The sequence below is a fragment of the Dendronephthya gigantea genome, unplaced genomic scaffold, assembly GCF_004324835.1.
Source record: "Dendronephthya gigantea isolate DGI-Jeju-01 unplaced genomic scaffold, DenGig_1.0 000199F, whole genome shotgun sequence".
NCBI lineage: Eukaryota > Metazoa > Cnidaria > Anthozoa > Malacalcyonacea > Nephtheidae > Dendronephthya > Dendronephthya gigantea.
Genome location: NW_021163209.1, coordinates 15196 through 40695, shown reverse-complemented (window position 1 = coordinate 40695; position 25500 = coordinate 15196). Strand labels below are relative to the sequence as shown.

At 38.5% G+C, this 25500-nt stretch overlaps 2 protein-coding genes across 3 annotated transcripts in view; one reads left to right on the top strand and one right to left on the bottom strand.

Moving 5' to 3' along the window:
* The window catches only part of LOC114539340 (histone deacetylase 4-like), a 35661-nt gene extending 13286 nt beyond the window's left edge, over positions 1 to 22375 (top strand). For both annotated transcript variants that reach the window (XM_028559967.1, XM_028559968.1), the window contains 17 exons: positions 6303 to 6394; positions 9958 to 10062; positions 11644 to 12729; positions 13069 to 13118; positions 13673 to 13731; positions 15817 to 15923; positions 16397 to 16450; positions 16924 to 16979; positions 17439 to 17526; positions 17758 to 17877; positions 18079 to 18136; positions 18495 to 18534; positions 18874 to 18992; positions 19199 to 19268; positions 19523 to 19586; positions 20052 to 20278; positions 20919 to 22375. In XM_028559967.1, the coding sequence (XP_028415768.1) occupies positions 6303 to 6394; positions 9958 to 10062; positions 11644 to 12729; positions 13069 to 13118; positions 13673 to 13731; positions 15817 to 15923; positions 16397 to 16450; positions 16924 to 16979; positions 17439 to 17526; positions 17758 to 17877; positions 18079 to 18136; positions 18495 to 18534; positions 18874 to 18992; positions 19199 to 19268; positions 19523 to 19586; positions 20052 to 20278; positions 20919 to 20955 (2432 nt within the window). In that variant the 3' untranslated portion in view covers positions 20956 to 22375. The remainder of the gene's footprint in view (positions 1 to 6302; positions 6395 to 9957; positions 10063 to 11643; positions 12730 to 13068; positions 13119 to 13672; positions 13732 to 15816; positions 15924 to 16396; positions 16451 to 16923; positions 16980 to 17438; positions 17527 to 17757; positions 17878 to 18078; positions 18137 to 18494; positions 18535 to 18873; positions 18993 to 19198; positions 19269 to 19522; positions 19587 to 20051; positions 20279 to 20918) is intronic.
* A 9-nt stretch (positions 22376 to 22384) lies between these two features.
* On the bottom strand, positions 22385 to 25499 carry LOC114539341. Its single transcript, XM_028559969.1, has 2 exons — positions 24892 to 25499; positions 22385 to 24478 (listed from the first exon to the last, which is right to left on the bottom strand). The coding sequence occupies exons 1-2, from the start codon at positions 25483 to 25485 to the stop codon at positions 23000 to 23002; spliced, it is 2073 nt and encodes a 690-aa protein (XP_028415770.1). The 5' UTR covers positions 25486 to 25499; the 3' UTR covers positions 22385 to 22999.
* Between the last annotated feature and the right edge of the window lies 1 nt (position 25500).

The window sequence follows — 25500 nt, the reverse complement described above, 5'->3', positions numbered from 1 at the left end:
AGACTTGCCGTGAAGCCCATGTGTGCACGACCCCTTCATGCAGCCTTTCAGGGAGAAACGACGTCATCGATTCATGGTGCAACATTATATACAATGCACGATAAGAATAACTCCCGATTTTTATTAAGACCGCTAGTGTGCAGTTATATTCATCATTGACACTTCTGCGTATCGTATGTTTCAGTAATCATTTGATCCCTTCATTCCTTTAGAGAGTTAAACTGTTTACTATGAACACATCTCTTTTTTTTTCAAAGCTTTGATACACATAAGACTAAGGACCGCAGGGCCTGTTTAAAAAGGGGGGGGGGGGAGTAGGACCAAAACCTAATGCTAATTTCCCGCCTAAAGGCTAGTTTCCACTCAGGAGAAATCCCCTTTGGATTGGAACGGACAGGAAAATTTTCTTTGTCGGTAAGTTCTCAAGCGGCATTTATACAAAGGAAACTTTCCTGTCTTGTCCGATCCAAAGGAGAATTTTCCTGAGTGGAAACTAGCCTTAACGCAGAATTCTATCAGATAATTTTTTTGTGGCGAGGAAAAGGGGAAGGGCGGAGTCAATGAAGACAAACTTTCAATTGTATACACCACTTGCAACAGTGCAATTAAAACAAAATTAGGCGACTGACATCCTACATACTCCACTTAATTAGCTTCTTTACCGGGTTCCTAAAATTTTTTTAAAATCTGCATTTTAAAGTATTTTTCACAATAAAATCAGATTATACAAGCGTATTAAAAAAGTGCCCCCCATTGGACCAAGCTTTTGTTAGAATTTGAATGCCTTTTATATTATGCTGCATGTAAAACCACGGATTCGTAAAATTGAGAGCGCCGGACCTTAATTTTGATATTGTCCTTTTATGTAAAGATTTTTGTGCTTGCTTCGTAATATACAATTGTCTTTAGGAAATAATGAAATTTTATCGGGCTTAAATAATGTTCACCTTAGGATTTGTCGAGTGGGATTTAATTACGACGGTCCTATAGGAACATTTCGCTCTATATATTTCCATGAAGCACATGCCGTGAAGTTTTTTTAGATGTGAAACTATAAAGGCCGACACAGACCGGACGCGATGCGGCAACGCGACGCGAATTTTGAGTTTTCAGAAGCATATAAATTAAATTCTGGAAGTAAAATTTGGAAACTATGGACGCTAGAGCAGTCAAAATGTTTTATTGTTATGTAATCTACAAGAATATTATGATAGTTTAAAATTTATTTGATTTTGAAAAATTAAAAACGTTGAAAATTCGCGCAGCGTTGCCAATTCGCGTCCGGTCTGTGTCGACCTTAAGGCTTTCAGAAGCGTTTATGAAACTTGTTGGTTCGTCGCACTCTTTCTCGATAGTCTCGATAACATCATCTTGTATCGTTTAAGCAAATGAAACTATTGTATCCTACATGAAAATACGTATAAATTGTTCTCATATGAATGCAATTTACCGTTTGATTTTTTTTAAATACGCGAGCATGACTTGTTTAAAATTCTGGACAGCCTATAGCTGATGGCGCGGATGCTTCATGCTTTTGTCTAAAATGCTGCTGCCAATAACAAAGCCATGCATATCTTAAATAGGATTTACCTTGCAATTAATGAAGATTATAGGAACTGTCACAAATTCTTTTCAAGTGGTAACTCTTTGTTGGACATCCCGAGAATTTTTCCTAAATCACAGGCAATCAAACGACTTCAGCTTCATTGTTCTTTTGGCGTGGAAACTAAAGATAGTTAAACTGTGCAGCAATTATCCGTCATAGTTTGGCACTTTGGCTCCAAAAGTCTATATTTGAGCAAAACACCAGACATCTGTCCTTTGCCGCACTTGCACGTCAACTGAAATTCTCTTGCCAAACAATGAAATAATAGCAACAAAAGCTCATACGTATGCCACCATGGCAACTAACGTTGTAAGGGTGACGAATTTTTTTGTCAGTAGGCATAAGCTTTATATTTAGTTATAAGGCAAATAATGAGAAAAAAATTCTAAAAATAAAGCTTTTTCAAAGGGGTTTTGTTTGGGACCACTTGGAGTCACATGCATGTGCATAGCGCACAAAGTCGAAAAACTTGAAAAACAGGAAACGTAACAAAATGTTAGCCATAATTACGAAGTGACTTGTAAGTTGGTGAAAATCAATCATATTGTTCTTGACCCCGTCGGTGAAAATAACTTATTCCACAAAATGGGAACCATCCTTTTGCTATCAAATTTAGAGCTTCATAGGAATAGAATATATGCATGCATATATATACTGCATGAAAAATGTTTTCATATATGCGTGCGTTATTATTGTCGTCTGACGCTGATATTGCACACCTTGGCTATATCTGTGAAAACCTTCCATTGAATGACCCTTTACGGATGAATATTGCAAAGCCTATATCGTTTTTTAATTTGATTTAATTAAGCATATTTACATTATCAGAGGGATCTCTGATATTGTATATTTGCTTTGAGAGCTTTGTGCGTTAGCCCAATAATCCAACTGGGGAAAAATGGTGTAACCACATTCAATGACATTCGCCTGCTGACCGTTTCGGATGAGACCGTTGGACTGTAGGTCTTTGAAAACGATGGGATTTTAAGAGAATTGTCCGTCGTGGCCAACCAAACGATAGCCGTTGTATTGTTTCCTCGTATAAAGCCAAAGGTATATTATAGCGGTCGGCATACTTCCCTTATAATTGACATTTTCAAATAAAGCCAGTACAAATAACCAATCATATACTGAATACAACGGCAGTTGTAACACACAGTTACACAGTTACACTGTAGTTATTATTTATTTATATACAAATTACCATGACTTTACGAAACTGCATGTACGCTGTACTAAAAAGATCCGAACTGAACCCCTCCCCCTCGAATAAGACATAATACATTACTATAACGCTTATGCGTTGCGGGTATCGTCGAATCACTCCCGTTGAATTAGTTCATTCAGTGACGGTGATCGTTGTCACGAGATTGTAATAAGCGTTTTCACCTTAGACTTGCGGTTGGCATGGAGTGCATGATCTATAAAGATTGCCGGAATAACAGGAAGAGGTCTTCCGCGTGCATCAGATAGCCCGCGTTTAACTTTATGGGTACACCTTGTAGGTCTTCTTTGATGTGTTTGTGTCGGTGTTATATAGATTATATAATCTCTAAGGAATTGGAAAGGGGAAGTTTCTGGTCGATTAATAGCTATATACACGATGCCATCAATATAGGAAGGATGTCTATAGGATACAACAGCCAACCCCCGTATAATTGCCAGTCCCTTCCTGGTCATATATCACGCTGGACATTGATCTGGCAAAGAGGTATATATCTCCTCTTGAGAGTAACATAATCAGTAGTTTTATACCATGGTGACGAAACGTGTTAAACGGAGTTTGAAAGTTCCTTCTTGGCTTAAATATAGCGAATACATGCAACCAATGGAATCTAAATTGGTCGGTCTCAGATGCACTCATCCTTCACCAATTCTTTTTGGTTAAGACACTTTGAATTTTGTGGCTGTATTAACTACTATGGAGACGTTGACGTAGCCATGCAGTATCCATGCAAATATGCTCATACCAAGAATTTTTTATTCTTTGTCAAACTGCCTGCTGCATGTGGGTTGATTTTCGGGATTCTGTGAAGTCACGCGTATATTGTTGACTAGAGGTCATTTTCGGGGATTTTCCCCCAGAATTTCAGTTGGAAATATTGGACGAACTTCTTTAATTTGTATCTTTGTAAGAGCGTAGTGGAAAAATTGACCTACGGGCTACGACGGAGGTAGTTGCCGCGTATATGGACTACTTCGAAATCATTCGTTATTGAACCAACTCCTTATACTGTATTGAGATGAAAACTTATCCCGACTCCGAGAAATTATACGAGAGAATTTTGAATTTTTTAATGTGGTCATCGACCTGAAGAAGCTCTTTAATTAAGTTCAATTTAGACATTTTTGTTAATTTTTTTAGATTAACATGCAGTCATATACTAAGTTTAATTATGTTTAGATATTAAAGTGACCTGGTGCCCATGTCGTTGGCATGCATGCATATATAAATCACTTATAATTTATGTTAAACGGCATACACATAAACATTTCGCAAATGAAAGCATGCAGCGCTTTCACTTTAGTGAAATTCATGTAAAATATATATCGTCTCGTTTTTCCTAAAATACTACTTCAATCTGGAATATACTAGAGACTTTACATCATTATCTCGCCATATAGAAAATATGCCTTCAGCGATGTTAAATACGCGTTGATTGCAAAGCAAAATGACAGCGCGTTTTCAAATAATGGCGAATATGTTTTGTGTGTTTTCGACATCATTCAACGTCCGTCGTCATTTGTTCTTTGTTATTATGTGGGCTGATACTATACGCCTACGCATAATCAAGCTACGTCTTCCTAATAAAGCTAATGACACTCGCTTTGTTGAAACTTCAAAACCCATCGTTTTTTTGCCCTTGTGGGCAAACGTTTACCACAATTCGCCCGCCAGCCTCAACTCGTGAGGCGAGACGAGTTCGTACGCTACACAATGCGGTTTCGGCCTAAAAATGCGTAGAATCTGGCTTCGCTTTCGCAATATACAGACAGCCTTGCTGGACAATTACGTCTGCACTTCAAGCCTCCCACGCACTCGTAATATTCAGACATTATGAATATTAGCTGTTGCCCTATAGGGGTGTAAGGCCGTTTCGCGTTTCGCATCCCATCTTGAACCCATCAAAGTTAAACAACAACGTCTATCGTGCGGGGGGAAGTAATTTGTAGCGTTCGCTGGATCATTAAAGGTAACAGTGGGCTATATTCTTAACGCCAAAACGAAGTCTTGCTTCTTTGTTTTACGAGTGTTGGTAATTGTGGGCGGAAATGACCCTGTAGTTGCCTCAACAACCCCTTCGAAAACCTCCAATAGGATTCTACATGCTCCATTCAGAGCGACTTGACTGCTTAAAAGAAGTTCTATACTGATATTTCGCTCTTCCTTGAAGCGCCAAAGGATTCCTTGTTTGCGAGAAAGTTCCTAACGTTTTTTCAAGCTTCGTTTGGTATTCGTGACTTGCTCTACCGGTAGCGTCGCCCAAATGCATATATAAAAGACTGAGGTATCACCTCTCGTCTACGGTATCTGTATACGTATATAGGACACGCTTGGGAAAACGAGTCGACCTCTCTGGTAGGTTTCTTCGTTGCCTGTGTCAGCGAGTTGTGTTGTATATTTATTCTGCTATTTACATGGGCTACCATCGAACGGGAAGACTTCGATTCTCACTGCATGGGTTCGGCCCGGCCGGAAGTGGTTAATGCGCAATCGTGTTGTTCTTCTGAACACTGTTTACATACTGTATCCTTGGACAGGCAAGTAGCGACGACTTTCAAAGGAACTTTGTTTTGAAATTCGCATACGTATTGCTGCGATTCGAGCGACGTGATCGGGCCCATGTTTAGGGAACAAGAAATGCGATTTAATGAAAGCAATAATAGGACAACGCCGTCTCCTACGCTTCGAGACCAGCTTCTTCGTAAGCTTGTCGAAAGTCGTTCAGGTCAGTGATTTTACTCGGTATAATAATATAATGGCGGCGAAAACTCTTCCGTGTACGTGCCTGCTTCGTTGTATTCAACTCTTGCGCTAAATCGTCGAAGTTGTATCGTGGTTTTATTTGTGGACAGAGACTTTGACGTATAACAATACCACTGGCCTGTAAACTATACGTTTTGACGTAATACACAACCCTCATATACGAATTTATCCTAAATATCTGCAATGTTACGCGGTGTAAGGATTGTGTGAAGAGAATCTAACCTCGACGGGCCTTTCTGGTGTAGTAATGTTCACGTGGCTGGCTTTTACGCGCGGTTAACCGCTTGTGATAAGCTTTCGAGTTCTGATTTGCCAAAACTAGTTGCCTCGTTTCTTGTGTGATGTTCGCTTCGTGTTTACCCGGCTATGTTTAGCCCTGTTCATTTGCATATCTCCTGATAATTGTGTATGGAATAAAGCCTCGCGAAAAACCACCTGGTTGTGTTATAGAATATACTTGTGTGTGTGTATATGTATGTATGTCATTATGTCCGCGCCACTGTAGAGGGTTTCATGTTTAGTTTGATGTGTACGTACTGTACGCCCAGCAAGCACGTCTGCTCGCAGCAGTCGCTGTCTATAGATCAATACGGATTAATTCACATCACAGCGGCTTAGTGAATCATTATAGATATATATACGTGTATATATATATATACGCAGTATCTAAGTATCTGTGCTTAGGCCTCGTGTTTTCTTCGTTTTCAGCCGAGAACAACAACAATATGGACTCCTCCGAAAGCTCGTCACCCAGCTCACCCATACAGTTCACCCGTGGTGGGGACTCCCCAGGCAGAGAGGTAAGCTTGCCTAAATATTATTCGTACAAATGTAAATAAATTAACCGCAGTAATTAACACGTTGATGTTTTCATTTCCAGCATTTACTTGTAGTGTTTGCGGCCCTTGTGACCGCACGCATACATGTTATATTCATGACATTTTGCCTCGTGCGCTAAAGCCTACACGAGGTATTCCAGTAAACGTTTCCTTGCACGAAATGTTTTCAGCATTTCAGAACCAATCCTTTACAACCATTATTTCGTTGTCTTCCCCATAAATCCATAAAAATGGAGTTTCACAAGCAATTTAAAAGGAAATGCATGTAGTCGTGTTTACTATATATGAGCGCGGGTGCTTCATGTTTATATTTTATAGTTTTATATATATATATATATATATATATATATATATATATATATATATATATATATATATATAAATATGCTGTTTTGCACTGAGGTACATAATATAAATATATATATTTATATATATATATATATATATATATATATATATATATATATTATTATTATTATTATATATATATATATTTATATTATGTACCTCAGTGCAAAACAGCATATTTATATATTACACAGGGCAATATGTGGAATGCTCTAGTGTAAAGGTTGTGTATCTGTCTAGGATGTATACACCTTCTCGTGAAAATGTATAAAAAATTCACGGAAAACGTGTAGACTCAAATTTTCGTATTATATTCAATACATCGTGCCGTCATGCATTGTGCAAGTAACGATACGTTTTTTGTGCAGGGATTTTCAACCCCATAGTCTTAAGCATGGCAGGTGGAAATGTAGGATTAATGGTCTGTCATGCATAAGTTAAGTACCCACAGCCATATGTTCTCGTAATGTACTTTGCTGTAGTTTGCTTGTTGTGATTCATTTTCACAATTTGCAATTTTATCAATATGTTTACATCCATAATGTACACATTTTATTACATTACGCTGTCCAAAAATAACACTTCCAACTAATGAACATCACATGCATATATTATTTTTATTATTATTTTTGATCGAATCGTTGTTTCGGCACGCACACGTCTATTAATTAAGGAGAAATGTTAACATTCGCGTGGGTTCCAAAACCATGTTTTCTTTAACGACAAGCGTATGGTATTTGCCAAGAAAATAACACTTTCTTCATCGGGAAAGCCGTTTCCCGCCCAAAATTTTATATGTATCTAAAATAATATCCAGTTGTTATGTATAGAGTGCATGCATGGTTTGGCGACAAGATGGAAGTGCAATATAACCCATTATCATTGTTTTTATCGGCGTTCATACCAAATGTGCATGCCATCTTGTTTACTGTGTTTTTGCCCAGTTAATAACCGAATGGAAATCGATGGTTTGGGTCGTCCACATATTATTCCGTGGCCTGAACGACTGGCTACTTTAAACCTAATATTGTTCGTTGACTGGGGGAAAATACAATAGACACCTGTTACCAAAAATGGGAAATGTTTTTTCGGCAATGGGGAAAGAACAAGTATTTCCATAAATGGACTTGTATCTAATTAATCTGTCGCATTAAACTTTCGTCTGCGAATCGTGTTTTCTAGGAACTCTGCGTAAGTACATATACAGGCGTGTCCACTTAGCGCCAACGTTTTTGTTATTTTCTCAAACTTTAAATCTTTCAAACTTTAAATTTGCTATCAAAGTGAAAAGTTGAAAAGTGCTATCAAATAGAGACGTTGCAAATCATCCTCGCTTGCCAGTCGCTCATTCTGCCGAATTCGTTTGGGACCTTAAGATGGACCAAATCTACGATACGGATGTGAAGTGATTCTGTGGTTATATATATATATTTCCATTATTTCTCAACAGTGATAAAAATTATAGATTTCTTTTGGTAAACAAATCCAGAGCCGCGTATATAAAACGAATTAAAACTGCAATGGGTTCCTAACACTAGTGGCTGTTTTCATGTCACGTCCGCGTCGTAGATTTGGTGCATCCTAGGCTCGCTAGTGGATAGTGGCTTCTACTGCGCTTTTTCGTGCACACTCGCACGGTAATTGCGATTTGACCTTAACTATATGTGCTATACGAAAGTCGATACGCAAGCCTAAGACTTTGACACACAACTAACACATGTACACACAACAAGTAGATCTAATATAGCTCCGATGAGAGACAGGTGGCAGCTTCATATTCGCAAGTCAACGGGAACCATTAATGGCGACCGTATACGTTCTGCGCATGTCATTCACATAATTATGGCACTCATGCACTGCCACTTGTGGTTCAGAAACGAGAGTTGTAATTTTTTTTTGGCTTTTAACGAAGTCGAAGTTTAAACCAAGCTCTTCACTTTGATCCGAGTATAGCTCTCACATGCATACCTGACTCTTAACACGTACAAGGTAGAACCTGATGATGTTCAAAGATAATTAACATATTTAGCGAAATATGGAAGGGCAGAATTAAGGTTGCAAATGTTTAATACTATCTGAATGAAACCTACAATTTTTCATATAGAAATTAAGCTTGCAGGAGGAAATCGTTTCACAATATTTTTCGGGCACCAGACACGACTTTTGCTTTCATTGTTGTTATGTTTTGTTGCATGCCATTCGAGTACCTGTTGAAACCGAATATCCATGCAATATTTTTGCAGTTGCCACATTTTACGCTGATAGCGAAATTTGAAATATGCCGTTTCTGCGCGTGTTTATTCGCCCACTTTGGGAATCGCATACGACAAATCGCACAGTGTAATCGAAATGATACATTCTATATTCATTCCTTTTCGTGGCCCCGGAGTTAAAACATGTTATGTCACCTTGTTTGGTTCGGTTTTGCATTGCTATACGTGCATGCAAGAAACAAAAAAATTGAATCAGGCCATTATTATGTTGGGAATACCACCCCTGTATTTTTCAACTACCTGATTGATTCTGACACGATAGCAAAGATCAGGAGAACTACTTGTCAAGTGCGTTGACAAAAGGTCGCTGTGATCTAACTCCAAGAATAACTCATAGAACGTAAAGTAATCCATTTCGTGAAGATGCAAATAACTCCATTTCAGGAGTTAAGTCTTCCGTGGCGTGTACATTACACGTCACCTTCTGACATAATACATAACATTTTTGACTATAAATAACTGTTTTTAATCTATATAGCCGTGAACTTTCTAGTTTCAAATGGAACATATGGCCACGCTATCTTATCAAGCATGCAATCAGTTTGATTGTATATACGGTGCTTTCCATCCACCACGTAAATCTCGGCGCCCACGCAAACACTAATATGGGGGAAGATGTTAAAATACAGTAAACAGTACAAATAAACAAAATTGCAGAGACAATAACAAGAAATCTTGTGGAAAAGCGTTCATTCAAAGAAACTGCTATTGCACGGCATTCAGTACCGTTGGTATCAGCATCGTTTAGCGAGTATCTTATTGATGTGTGAACGAGTATTATTTTTCGAGGTTCACTTATTGTGCAAAATCATTTTTCGATACAAGCAGATCGTTTATATCTTTGCGTGATTAACCATATTGAATGTAATTTTTAATTTCTTAATGTATATGTTGTCTTTCCAGGATCGTACAACTCCTCCGACGCCCCACGAGACACGCGTTCTCACGCCGTCTGAATCATTACCAAACATTCGTTATGGGAAGGTTACGCCTGTAGGAATTCCATATGTGAGTAGTTTGTTAAACCTTCTTAGTTAGCTTTAAATCCTGTCTTTGTAATAATCGTTTTTTCATCCAAGACCGTACTTCATTATGCATGCACGAGGCAGGCTCGCAATGACATTCCTGGCACAGTGTATATGTCATTATACGCGAAATCACTTCGCAGAGAACTATTTTATTCCGTCTTGTTTTTTACGCAGTCAAATATTGCATGTACTTTGTCGGAAAATTTCATAGAGAAGAATGAATACGTGTAAAAAATATAAGAGTTGATGTTCAAGCCATGTCGGAATTCCTGTAACTTACAAAAATAGTTGCGTCCTCCGTTTACCTTTTGGAAAGAAAATAAATGGAATACGAAAGCCGCAATGCAAATTGCTACTATATATATCTAAAGAAAGAAAGGCAGCCAATTTTTCTTCCAGACGTTGTTGCAAATCTGATTGCTAGAAAAATGCATTGCTTTTATAGCTAAGCTTCTTTGTTAAAGGTTTGAAGAAATAATTTGATTACGAGGTAAACAATCGTGCACGGTTGCACCGATTGAACTTTCCTTGAATACATCGATAGATAATGTTAAACCAAATAGTTTAAATGCTGATATATCCTTCCAACAACGCACGGAGGGGGTACTGCAAGTTAAGACGTATACTTTAGAGAGGTCACGAACATCTTTTTACATATTTTGGGGGTTCATTTCTTTTCCACGTTTCCCAGATAATCGGAAATCTCATTAACAACGAAAGGTAATATGGACCTTAGTATTTTAGACGGCAACACGACAACAACGCTTGCGATGCGTCATTGGAAATAAACGAATAATTAAAGACCTGTGATTGTTCAGACGTCGTCAAAGCTCTGTTATTACAACTGCATATTTCTGATATTTACGTCGTGTTTACACCGTCATCATTTCAAGAGTATCTGTATTAAATTGAGGCAGTAGAATACATCGCAAATTTAAAACTAATGTACCCATTGCCCAAGCACCCCTTAAACGAGTAGTTTAACGATTCATGTCGATGCTCGTTCCATAATTCTTCAAGTAACGTATAGAGGGAAACTAAAAGTTAAAATACACTTCAAACAGGTCACATTTTACGATCCATTTTACGTTTTGTAGCAAGAAGAGGACTAAGTTTAATTCCTTGAGGTGACCTCTTCGAACGTTTTTCACCCACAACTATCCCTGACTATATTACGCATTACTATCTATTGAATGAAAAGGTCTGATTCGCCGTATTATGGCCCGGAATAAATATTTCTATTAGTTTGAACTTGAACCCCGCCTGTCTAATTATTCATTCTTTTTACATTTTTCGATTTACATTTTGCAAGTGTCAACTATTTATCCACTCCACATAACTTCTATGGATTTCATAGGGATTTTCTCATCACCAGCAATTGGCGATCCTTGAGAAGATTTCTCAGAGAACTATTACAGGGTTTTTTTTAGAGTCGAGATGCACGAGCTTATTTTTTATGGGGGGTGATACGCCTCTGACATGAGTGAGGGGCTCTAGTATGCTACTCATTACCAAATAATAGCATGGATTATAATTTATATTTTTTCTTCTTTTGAATTAGGGCAATCCTATTTCTTTTGGCGCTGGCAGTCTTCCAAACCTGCAGAGTGTACCGGCCAACGTTGACCAAGCTCAGTTGAATCAGCTGTTGCTGAACTCAGCGCTCGTGGCTGGCATGTTACCACAGAACCAGGAACAAAGACAGTTCCACAATCGACTACAGAATCAAATGCTAAGCCAGGTACTATCGGAAGGTATAGACGAGGAGGCCGAGGATGGAGTGAATGCGGCAGCCCTTCGCCATGCTCAGCTCAAGGCGTTTGCTCTCACGCAGGCGCAGTTACAACACGCACAAGCGGCTGGCCTTTCAGCTGCAGGCGCTATGGCGACAAACGGCGGTGCGAACGTTAGCGGGCAACCAAATCCGTTGCGTCGGAGCCCGAAACTTTCTCCGCCCAGCAGCACCACGGTGAAACGACATAGACCACTGCGTCAAACACAGTCGTTACCCAACAACCTGCACGCGCAGCAACAATTCCAAAAACAAACGCAGATACTTTTACAGCAACATCATCACACACAACTGTTGCGCCTGCAACAGCAACAGCAACAGGCGCTGCATAACGAACTCTTGCGTCAGCAGCTAGGCCAGCAGAAGTTCGAACAACTCTTGTTGCAGCAGCATCAGTCGAAATTGCAGGCTGAAAAGGATTCTAAGATGCTAAAGGAGCGTTTGGAAGCCCAACAGAACAAAGAACTGAACGAGCACTTAGCCTTTTTGCAGCAACAAAGGGCGTTGAGTGAAGACCAAGAGGCAAATGCAGTTATGGAACAATTAAAACGCCAGCACAAGTTAATGCAACAACATATGATTCCAGAACACGTACACGGACTTAGTGCCACCCCTGCCGCACCTGCGCACGATTCGAACACTCCAGCACATCGGCCGCTATCGCGCGCGCATTCGTCACCGATCGTCGTTGGTCGTATTGCTGGGCAACCGGCGACAACAGGTCTTGTGTACGATACGCTAATGTTGAAACACCAGTGCACGTGTGGTGATGTCAGTTCACATCCAGAGCATCCAGGCAGACTGCAGAGCATATGGGCGAGGTTACAAGAGACTGGAGTCGTGTCCCGTTGCGAGGTACTTGTACAGCACCCATCGTTCATCGTTTGTTGATATCCCCGGGCTAGTGGTATAAAAATGCAGTAACTGTTACCTCGGTTGTTCGGTGCGAATGTTAAACATGCAATCAAAATTAAGAATTTTTAAGTTACCTACAATTTAACTGCAAATAGTGTAGGCTATGTTGTTTTGTATATTATATTGTTCAATGAAAAGTAATGCAATAAACTTTGTGTTTAATTGCACAATGAAGTAGCCGTCCCAAAGTATAATTTGCTATAATTATGTTTTAAGTCTTTTTTACCTATGCTTGAAGAGTGAACATTTTTTAACATTCTTCCACGTTTTCGTTTACAGCGTGTCAGGTCGAGAAAAGCAACATTAGCAGAAATTCTTACTGTTCACAGGTGAGCTAAAATGTACAAGAAGTGAAAAACGCCCCCCAGTCATGTTAGGTGTGATATTAATAATAAACTCGTGTACCAAAGCGTAGCAAAAACATTCTTTAGGAAAAAGGATGATTAAAAAATGTTACGATAAGTTCGAGTTCAAAAACAGTTTGAAGTTAATTTTCCAATGTGCAGATATTACCGTGTCGCATTAGACATAAAACAAATTGAACTCAGTGATTGATCTTTACTTCAATTTCCTTTGCCCATACAAATCGGCTACCATGCAGTTATATGAAACATGCACATCATCTCCCCTTTTCCTCCCCTCTTGGAAGTCGCACCTCAAATCTATGAATTCTCTTTTGTTGGTACGTTTGCATTCTAATTTCTTCGCCATCGAAATATAACCGAAAGAAATTCATTAACATGGCTCTCTTTTTTTGTAAATGCCATTGCCAGTAATTTGGTAATTTGTTAAAAAGTCACATACTCTATTTGGAACCTCTTTGGAAATATAACAGCAGTTTCTCTGTGGCAAGACCCAATTCCATAATTTTCTTTCATTGCAGTGAACAACATACAATGCTCTACGGTGGAAGCACACAATTGAGATCACGAGGAGAAAATGGTATGTTTAAATTGTGTATGATGTCCTTTACTTAAAATGGTTGTGAACCATTAATTGGGTGAACTAAAATGTAAGCAGTGATGTAAATCCGTTTAAGGTATCTGTCGTGATTTGAAAGGGCCAAAATGCCTTACGTGTCACCATTATTCCTTCAACGGCTATGTCAGACTTGCAACAATAAAATATTAGGGCTGGTAGGGGGGGGGGGTCGTGTCCATTTATCAATAGTTTTCAGAAAAGAAATTTACGTACCACCATCAATCACGCAAGGAGAAAAAATCTTCAAAAGGCGCAGCAACTGTTACAGTCATTGGTAATCTAACCGATTCTATGGGGAATAAGTGGTTCTTGACCCTCTTAGCAGTTCTGATCACTGCATTGTTAATTGGAAAACGAAAGTTTTCAATGTTTTACAAGAAAAAAACACAAGCAAAATGGTTACTCGATAAAGGACTGGTCTTCAATTATTTTAAGAACTCCTTAGCCGGAAAACTGTTTAATTGTGCATGATTCGCTAGACGTCATTACTAAAGTGGGTGCCTTTTTACGGCCATTAATGAGATGATTGATTTTACTTCCCCACCCAATATTTTACATCACACGACGAGGCTTATATTTTCATACCAGGTACAATTGAACCATTCTGCCAGCATTTTTTAACTTCTTAATCTGAATCTTCAAATAAACATCAATGTCCAGCATAATGTGCGTAAATGTACCATGACAAAATTACATATAAAACAGTAGAGAGTTTAACGTTTTGTCTTTAACCAAATTAAGACATCTTCAGTGCCATTGACAAACATAGATACGTGAATAAATTAAAGCATTTACATACAAGATATTATATTACAAGTGGAGCGTGGAGCTATCTTGTATTTTAAAAGAGGATTTAAGTTTAGCAACGAGAAGGCTCTCTCGGATAGGAAGTTCGCCTGGAAAGAATGAGTTTTAAAGTTCCTCAACGATACAGTATGCGTGTTTAGGATTTTGTCTTACTCGAGAGAACCTTATCATTGCTATATTCAAACCCTCTCTTCATTAATTTGCAAGGAAAATCTGTTTTTCCATCCAAGCTCTGCTTATTATATATATATATATATATCTCCTAAATAGTTGTAATTTATTCATATATGTCAATTTGTCTAAAGATGTTCGCTTTTCTATTAAATGTTTTAAATGTAATTTTGTTACTTCTCTTTATTTACTCGCCTTATACTGGGCATTGATATGTATCTTAAAATCACGAATCCTCTCTGGTTCTTCAATCGCAAATATTCATATTAAGACTTATTAAAAGTATTGAAAGGGGTATCCAAAGAAACACCTCAATCGGCTTTGTTGAATTCTCGTGGAGCAACTGATAATCTGTCAAAAAAGGCCGAAGCTGACATCATACTAACCGCATTAAAGCTTTGCCGTATTAAAAAATATGCCAGAGGCAAGAAATGAATAGCCCAGCATGCATTGGTGCGGTGATATTTTACTCCATTTTATAATATGACTGTGTGGTATACAAGCTTAACAGTCCCCCAAAAAAGCATGGGAAGCCCTTCGTCGCTGACATTCAGGAAAATAAGCAAGCTCTTTCCTATAAACGCTTTGCTACTCAGTGTGTCTAGCAATGGGCCCTTTAACGAGTCGGCTGTTTCCAGATGTATGGAAAACTCAAGGAAGCATCATTGCAAGGCATAAAATCTGATTTGAAGGGAGTCGAAGATAGAGTCCCACAAAGAGAAAAGGTCCATTCAGGGCTCCGACAATCACATTTAACGAAACGATGTGAAGAAATATACTGAAATAATACTGAAAGAAATAAGATGAAGTGTCCTTTAGGTCATACAGGCTGTTAACTGTGTTGGGACTTCAAATTAGATGTACAGAATTTTAGTACGTTGTTAAGCCATTCTGCTTTTGACTGTGCGAATATCATAACACATGGCCTAAACATGATGGAATAAAATATATTTAACATTAAGCAAGAACTAAGCGTGTGAGCGCGTATAGCATATCTTACAAAAATCTTGTGATTTATGTAAAGCCACAAAAATCTATTCTTATTTCTGTTTTTATAAAATTTTGTAGGGGACATGACGACGTTGAAATGTTTCACAACGCTTGCTTGCACTGGCTTGGGGGTCGATGCCGATACGATATGGAACGAAGCACACAGTGCAAATGCCGCCAGAATGGTGAGTTCATGTTTTTTTCTGGGGCCCTGTGACGTCATGGTTTTAAATATCTGCGGGGCACAAAGCGTTGTGCAAAAGTTTTACAAACAAACTTTTTTACAAACAATGTCAAAAAATCTTAGAAGTTGAAATAACAATGACTTTCACTCGTACCTTCGACTAGTGTGCGAATAATATACCGAGCCCAACATTTTTTAAGGTGTTTTAATTTTAGGTTCTTTCTTAAGTCGGGGGCCCCTTCAGGTTTGGGGCCCGAGGCAAAATGACCCCCTGCCCTCCCCCCTATCGGCGGCCCTGACGAATGACAACCTATACAACTTCTATTAGCTACGCAACTTGATGAGATTGCAATACAGGACGGTTGCTCCAATCGATGTCCATGCACCAAGAACATTTGGTCGATTTATAAAGTTGCAAATGGTTAGGGAGTTGTCATAATCCGGTTTAAATTGCTAATAGCATTTCTCTTACAGGCTGTTGGTTGTGTAACTGAACTTGCATATAAAATTGCATCGGGTGATTTAAAGGTTAGTTTTATATCTCAAAAATGTCGATGCGACGTCATGAAATCCAAATTCTGGATGGGAGACTTATGTGGTTGAGAGAGCTCCCTAGTTCTTTAGTAAGAGAAAAACTGATAATTAAGATAATCAAGATTTCGTGTTAAAATAGTTTAAAGCTAAAAAAAACTAATATCATGCCATAGATTATTCTCTTTATGGAATTTGTGCTTGCTTTAAAGGCATGCATTGTTTAAAAAACTGGTATCAAATTTTTCTCTCACCCATAAAAAGCAGCGAACGACCGAAGAATGAAAATATATATTTATGATTTAAATGTCATTACGGCCTTTCTTCGTCGCTATTCTAAATGGATTCTATCCATTATAGGATTCTATCCATTATAAACTGTCTGACAACTTTGTCGCATTAAGTAAAGTTCTCAGATGAAGAAACATTATTTTAGCCCCTAACAACATTATGCATACATGTATTTTTAGAATGGTTTTGCAGTCGTTCGTCCACCTGGACATCATGCTGAAGCCCATCAAGCCATGTAAGAGTCTTACTCTTTTTCGCTTTTGAGATTGCCTGCTGTTTCGTAACCTTAGTCATGCATATTAGTTCTAAAAAGATATTATTTGATACTCAGTCCGATATTATGAGCCTGCATGCGTGTAACGAAGTGGACCATGTTTTGCTGCCCACTTTGTCTTCAGTGGTCAAATGACGTAGATTGCCCGTCAAGGTGAAAGAAAAAAATTATGGTGGTGTATGGCCATTTATGACTTATAAACGTTAAATTACGACAATAAAAGACGACAATGTACGATGTGGGTAGTTGCTTGAATGGCGATAGAGCTAGATTTAAATTTATATTTATAAAAGGAATATATATATAATATTATATATATATATATATACATATATATATATATATATATATATATATATATATATATATATATATATTTATATTTTTGTCGATCATCTGATGGGGTTTTTTTCTCCACAGGGGCTTCTGTTACTTTAACTCAGTTGCTATAGCAGCAAGATTACTTAGGTTACGAATGTCAGTGGAAAAGGTCCTCGTCATTGACTGGGTATGTCGCAAGTGATTTCAGTTAATGTGCTCCACATAGCTTAAAGTTCATCCCTCAGGGATCGTGGTTTTTATAGCTTGGTGTTATGTGTCCTAAATATTGTGTTATAGATGGGAAGCAGACATGCAATATTGATTTAGAAATAGTGACTGTATACATTTTGGGAAAGGACTACACGCTGTTTGATTAGAAGGAAGTTTCGCAGTAGTTGATAGAGATTTGTTTTCGTAGGACATTCACCATGGCAACGGCACACAACAAATGTTTTATGATGACCCGCATGTGCTGTATATATCCATGCATCGTCATGACGACGGAACGTTTTTCCCCGGCACCGGAAAACCTGAGGAGGTAAAACAGTGCGAGCTGTTGAAACTCATTTAATTTTTTTAACAATTATATTCTTTAAACCAACAAACGATACAAGGGAAAAGCCATGCAAACAGGCAAAAAACAAACAAAACCCCAGCCAAATCTAAGCTGACTTCAAGGCCAGTGGTGGCAAAAAATCAATCTAGAATACTGATCCAATCTTTCCATTTCTAAATTCAGTGCGGGGCTGGTGTTGGCGTTGGTTATAATGTGAACATTGCTTGGAATGGTGGTTTAGGTAAGAACCATTTTGCACGATATTGGCACCTGTAGAAGCGAAAGCTTTTGCCAGGCAGAATCCGAAAACATTTCGTCCCAACGATTTTCTCTAAATCTACACGCACATGTTCAACCTCGTGTCCCCAGTCTGTGTTCGTGGATGTTAACCAAATGCAATCTGTAAAAAGAAATTTATGCCTGCACTGTTATTTTTATAACATATAAATAAATTCCTGAACATAGGCAAGGCTATTTTAAATCTGGTGTCGTCTGTTCTCTACCAACCACTGTTTTTATTCAAATCCTCCAACAATACTCTTTCCGTCTTTTTTTCCAACAGGTCATTTTCTAATATAAACTATCCTTATCTTTCACAGAACCCATGTTTGGAGACACAGAATATCTAGCAGCGTTCAGGTAAGTCTTCCAACGCTAAATACGTCGACATAAACGCATGTAGGTACATGATGCATCCACTGAGTTATTGGTAATATTTCTGTCAAAGTACACGCCTGCGCAACTTTGGTCTAAGGTGTGTGCATGACTAGGTCACAGGTCACCGAGCATATACTGTGTGGCTTTCGAATGTGTAGGTTATGTGGGAATGTATCTGGGATTAGGTAGCTACCACACATGCATCAAAGAAACGATAACAAAATTGTTTCTTAGGATGTGTTCGTGGCCATAAACACATAGAATATTTATGGTAGATCAGTCTTAAGATCTTCTGGATAATATGTCTATCTAAATCTCTAGGACCGTGGTTATGCCTTTAGCAAGAGAATTTGCACCCGACATTGTTCTGGTTTCCGCTGGCTTTGATGCTGCTGGGGGTCATTCCCCTCAACTCGGGGGCTACGAAGTTTCAGCAGCATGTGAGTGAATCTTTGTGCATATGATTTAGGATGCAAAGAGCACAGGCTATTGGATCGTGTGTGAAAATGTTGTGGTTTTTAGATTCAATTGTGTTGCATGCAGAAACCCCACTGTACTTGGTATTTATTCAAAAGCTTCTTGGAAAGAGTTGCTCCATTTTTCACCAATTTAACACATATTTTCATAAACTCATGTTCACTTACAGGTTTTGCAAATATGACACGGCAGTTAATGGATGTCGCTGATGGCCAAATTGTTTTGGCCTTAGAAGGAGGGTAAGTCAAGGGGCTGCTCATTGCTATATGGCAAGGGGGGGGGTGCTGAAGAAAAAATGTGTGGATAAACAGACTTCTAAATGTGATAAAGAATCGATTTAACAACGGTAGTTTTTAGTACCTCCAAAGTCGTTCATAAAGCAAATATTTGTTAGAATAAACATCACAGAGATACTTTCACCTGATGCATAAACCATATTACGAATATTCTCGGTTATCCATATGCACTGATTCTTTGAATACCATTTTTCTAGATATTCCTTACCAACGTTGTGTGACTCTGCTGAGGCTTGTATGAGAGCACTGCTCGGAGACGAGGTATAACTGCTTATTTGTACAATAAACTGATATATAATAAATTTATAAATTTATATACAATATTCATATAATAAAAAGAATATTATATGGTTGCTTGGAATTATGGATTTATCTCTCGTGTTGAAGAGAATAATCGAAATAAATTCCACATTTCTGCGCAAGCATATAATCAGTGGCGTAGCCAGCCTGACGATTTAGTCATGCTATGCAAATTTTTCATTATTATCATTATTCATTTCTTTAGAATTCATTGTTTTCACAGTCCATTGACACCAAAATATTAGCATATCATGACTAAATTGTCGGGCTGGCTACGCCACTGCATATAATATTCTCTATATGTGTGATAGACACTTCAAGAGTTCTATTATTAGCCAATTTTCAAGCGTGGTCACAAAACTTTTACATGCAATTTAAACTATTCCTACTGGTTTTAATTGTGTAATATTTTACTTTTCGGAACAGTTACCTCAACTTGCAGAAGAACACTTACGCAATCGTCCAAACCGAAACGCCATCCAGTCTTTAGAGAGAGTTTTAGCTGTACATTGCAAGTACTGGACGTCGTTAAAACGTACGCAGAACCAAGTGCAATATTCCATACTCGAGGCGAAAATAAGGGAAAAAGAAGAGGCAGAAACAGTTTCGGCACTGACATCTCTATCTTTGCAAGTCGGCGAAGGAGGTGTAAAGTAAGTATGCGTGTTGTCTTGGAATAATAACTAGGATTTTTAATGCAATCATGGACAGAACCTGTTAATAATACTGTTGTAATGTACAATTTTGGTTCTGTTTAGATAGATTAACCATGCAATATCCCCGTTCCCTGACAATGTCGTGTCTAGTTACTAAGTCCAACGCGACAAGCAATAATTTGGTGATTGTTTAAAATAAATCAAAAAAATCTTTTTAGATTTTGACTTTTTTAACCGTTTTGTGTAAGGTGGAAAGAAGCAATGTACTTTTAAAGCCAGTTAGAGGAAAAATGTTGCTTCTAGCTATGGAACCCGTTTTCACGATTAATTTATTTGCCTCGCACCAAAAGGTTATTTTGTGTAAGGGTGGAAAGAAGCAATGTACTTTTAAAGCCAGTTAGAGGAAGAATGTTGCTTCTAGCTATGGAACCCGTTTTCACTATTTATATATTTGCCTCGCACCAAAAGGTTATTGCAAATGGTAAAACATTCGTTGCGAATAGCATTTTCGCTAACCGTTTTTTATGACGGTGATGACGTATATTGCGCAGCAACGATGACGTAACTTGCAATCGTTATTGCCATTCGACTTTCCCTACAATCATAAAACGTTTCATTTTTGTTCTTCCACCACTAGAAATTCTGACGTGACAATGGAAGAAATGGAGGCGTGAAAGGATAACTGCATGGATAGCTTAATCGCGTCCGCGTTGTCGTTTCCTTTCTGGCTTCCTCGGGTCTGCAAGGAGTGCTCTTTCAACGGCACATCTTCTAAAACACGTTGATTGCCCCTAAAATGTCCCCATGCAATGAGGATCCTCCTGTCATATCCATTTTAAATTCTGAATCTTCCTCACGAGCTCAAGGAAATCGACTAGAGAGCACTTCAAAAGCTGTAAAAAGTTTACAACATTATTTAAAGAAATATCATTCAACGAAAAATGTTTGATTGGCGATGCCTATAAGTTGCCAGTTCTATCCGAAAATGCAGTATTCGTCGTTATAACAAGCACACATAGTATATAAGTTTATGCTCATCATTACCCCGTGTATATATGCTCAAGTGTATGAAAAAAGGTAATCCAACTTGCTGCCACGCATAACATCCTGAATTTTTACTGGCTCGTACACTCAAATTTGTTTTGTTTGCGTTTCGTTTTGCTCAGTTTTTCAATAGTTTCTATATCCGACTTTCGTATCCAATTTTTCCTGTTATGAAATAAGAATAGAATCATTGGAAGTATTCGACGTTCTTGTGGTTCAATATTTAAATTGTAAGACGCCATTTATATATTAAGTACGACAGTCCGTTAAAATTTGATTACCTTTCTTCAGTCAACCTGTAAAAGCGGGTGCTTATATTTGGCCAAGGGCGGATTTCTATTTGCAGAGAAACAGTTCGCTCTGACACTTTTCTAGAAGAATCAGAAGCCGCCCAGTCGAAGAAACCCAAATATTCAGTCGAAATTAAGAAGAAAACATGCCAATTTTTTCCCTGCATGTGGAAATCCACCCTGTAGAAATTCTGAAAACAATCCACTATATAATGTAATAAATTTAAGTGGTATGTCGAAAAGTTATTTTTGTCTCGTTCAAAGTAACACTTTTTTACCTTTCCAACCTTTTAATATATTTGTTGTTCGCAATTTCAGTTGCTACGCAAATATAGCTAGTGTATTTTATTAGCCGAAAGTTTTAGAAACACTTTTATAGGGCAAAAATAATAATCGCTACCCAGTACATCCTTTAACAACCTCTGTGATAAAAAGAAAAATTTAATCACTTTGTGAAAAAATATAAGAGTTCACGTGATTGCAAACAAAGAACTTGCGAGCAAAAACCTATGCTATCCGTCATCCTGTTTATAATAAGATGAGAGATATGTCTTTCGCAGTGGACTTAGTGGTCCCTCGTGCTTTTAGGCCACGCGGTTTTACTCGTCCTAATGGCTGGCGAATGTTTTTGTTCAAAAAAATTTTGAAAAGATTGGTAAAGTTAATACAAATGTGAAAAAAATAGTTCTTTCGAAAAGGACAAAAATATTTTTCAACACCATATATCCTCTTAGCTCTATAAATACGATATTAAATAGTCGTTGTTGATAAATGCTAAAACGGCATCTGTGTAGCTCGAAAGGCGCATGCGTCTTATTTATCTTCTTTATTCTTATATGCGGGGTAATGTGGTGCATATCGCTGATTGTTTGATATATTTCATACAACGTTAAAATTACAGATAATTTTCAATAAATATATTGGTAGTATGTACACATGTAAAGCGCTTGGGCCGAAAGCCCATTTCTACGGATTTTCCATTGTTATATATCTATTGCCTGCAAGAATTAGGTTGGCACAGTCTAAGCCAATAATGGACAATGGTAACTATTAGACGCGTAGCTGTAAATAATGTTAGAGGTTGCACTTGAAGTTATTTTTAGGCCATAATAGTAATACTAGTGCGGCTAACTTTCTCAAACAGAATACTAGGTAGATTTTAATTTTAGCTTATAATTATGTAAAATACAAATATAAAGAAATTATAAAACTAATGACTGTTGTGGTCTATATAGTTGTCGCTCTGTCGCGCATACAACAAAAGCTGTTTTACGGCTCTATAGCCCTATATAGCAAAAGCTGCGACAACGCGACAGAAAAATCCGGTGAAACTGGCGTATTACTGTTGGTCTACAGTTTTAATGTTCTTTTGTAACAGTTTCAATCAAACAGTCAGTCGCGAGACTTCATCGGCCTGTCTCTCGGTTGCGTTCCTTGAATTAACGGGCGCATTTACCAATGGTTCGTCATCAGATGAGACCACGGCACGATATCTAGGACGAATTGCCCTACGAAAAAAGTGATGCTTAAGTCTGGGAAATAAGAAGATAACGAGCAACGCAAACGGTATCAATGCCAGAAACCAATCTTGGAGATCTTGCACCTCCTTGATACTGTGCGGGACAAGTTGTCCCGAGTTGTTGTACGTCGCTTCTGAGATGCTGAGACCCGAAATCAACACGATCACAGCCAACGATATAGTGTCAAGCTTGTTCACCATGTCGTTCTTGAACGGCTGAACGAACACGTGGGCGAGCAGAAAGACAACAGACAGTATAAAGAACAAGTAGGCACGTAGGAGAAACGATTTCACAAAGATAAAGGTGACGACAAGCACGAAACGGCGGAAAATCGAGAAGGCTTCCCAATTTTCGCTGCAATGTTCGGCCATCGTGGCGTTTGGAAACTTGCGGGATCTGTAGGGATACCTTAAGATGTATATTACATTTTCTTTGAAGGGGTTATCCGCCGTCTCCGGAATTTTGCGCCAGAATTTATCAGCACTGCGATGTTTCAGGTATCGATAAAACCAGTAACAAAGGAAGAAGAAAGGAAAGAAACAAGACAGCATGAACTCTTTCCACGAAATTAGTCTGTGGATGAGTAACGACTGACCAACCAGCAGCGAAAACGAAAAAAACACGATGTACAACAGAAAGTACAGCCATACAGCAGCCTGCAACGGTTGGTAGCACTGAACCGAACCATCAATGTAAAGAACACTTTTATCACCGACAGTGACACAATTCAAGAGTTGCACAGCGAATTGTGTTTGGGAAACATAGGAAAGAAGTAGTACATGCATAACCGTACCTATCAGTCGTACGGGGAGCGACTTGGAATCAAAGCTTAGCGCATCATTGCTGTAGCCTTTTGTGCGACACTTCACAAACCTGTAGAAGCAATATGTTAACAACGAAAGCCCCATCACCCAAAAGGCAACGCTGTTTTTCACGAAAACCTTTTTAACCGGCCTTAAGTCTTCGCTGGCGCACTTCCAAACGTTGGTAAACTGAAAGTTGAGCAAAGGTGTAAAAAACTCGAGCATTGAATTTGGAAAGGAAGAGCTGGAGACGTAAGAAGAAAGACGGATAAGAAGAACTGTCTGGTAGAAGTAGAAGAAAACTTTTATATAACCGCCACTGTTGTTGTAATCTGTGCTTTCTTCGAGACGTTTGTAGTTTAGCTGGGCTGCACTTTCGTGTGATAAATTTTCGAGGTTGTCTAATTGAAAACTGTCAGGTGATTCAGTATCCATTTGGTTTTGGTTCCATTCCCCTTTTCTGTATTCGACAGATTCGAAATCTTCATGTTCATCATCTTGGACATTCCAGAGTGACCATTTTACCAATCTCTTTATGATCTATATATAAGAGGTAAAGCGAAAACAAAATAAAATATATACTCATCGAATTATTTAACCACGAAAAGCTATCAATAGATGATAAATATATTGCTCTGCTATTCGCTCACGCACACTTATAAGGCATAGTAAATACGTTGCATTTTGGTCGCGTCGAATTCAGTTCAAACAATAGATAATGAGATGGTGATGAAGCTAAATAAGGTTTATCATCTCATCATCTATTGTTTGAATTGCATTCGACGCGACCAAAATGCAACGTATGAAGTGGGCCTAAGATTTCTGCTGCGAATAGTACTAGACAAAATCAAACAAAAATCAGCGCCGCAGGCGTGATCTGTCTTTCGAGCAGTGCGGCGCGCTATTATCTTTACCTCTTGATGATAACAAAAAATGACGAAAATTACAATTACGTTGAACATTGGCCACATCCACGAAGCACCGTTACATCTCTCATTCGGAAAACATTGTGCTGAACTCAATCCCTCCGTGAATCCCTCCGAACAATATCCACACAACCTTCCAGTCCTGTGCCCGCGACAGGAATCGTAGCTTTCACATGGTTCTCGATCGCAGCAATAACCCTTCGGGCACGGGATCATCTCGATTTTATCTCTTCGCGTCACTCCCCAGAAATTTGCCCTTGCGCGGATTGTCCCGTTACACGAGGCACCGTACGGGCAAGCACGACATTTTCCGCACGTTGCTGTACCGTTCGCCAACCACGAACCACGCGAAGTGCTGTAGAACAAATCTGAACACGGCTTACATGAGAATGCAAATACATGATACGATGGAATGTAATCTGGCTTGGTTCGTTTTGTTGCCAGCGTATATTTCAATTCGTCATAATTGTATCCTTGTGGGCAGATAAAATTACTCGTATTGTCCATGCGCAACGTGCTTGGCCTGCCTTCGTAAAGAAAGATTGGTTTCCCAGAATTCGCAGAACTTAAGTCGAATATCACACGGTCCCTAAAAGTGGTCTGAACATCGTTAAGATACATCACATTGCCTTTAAT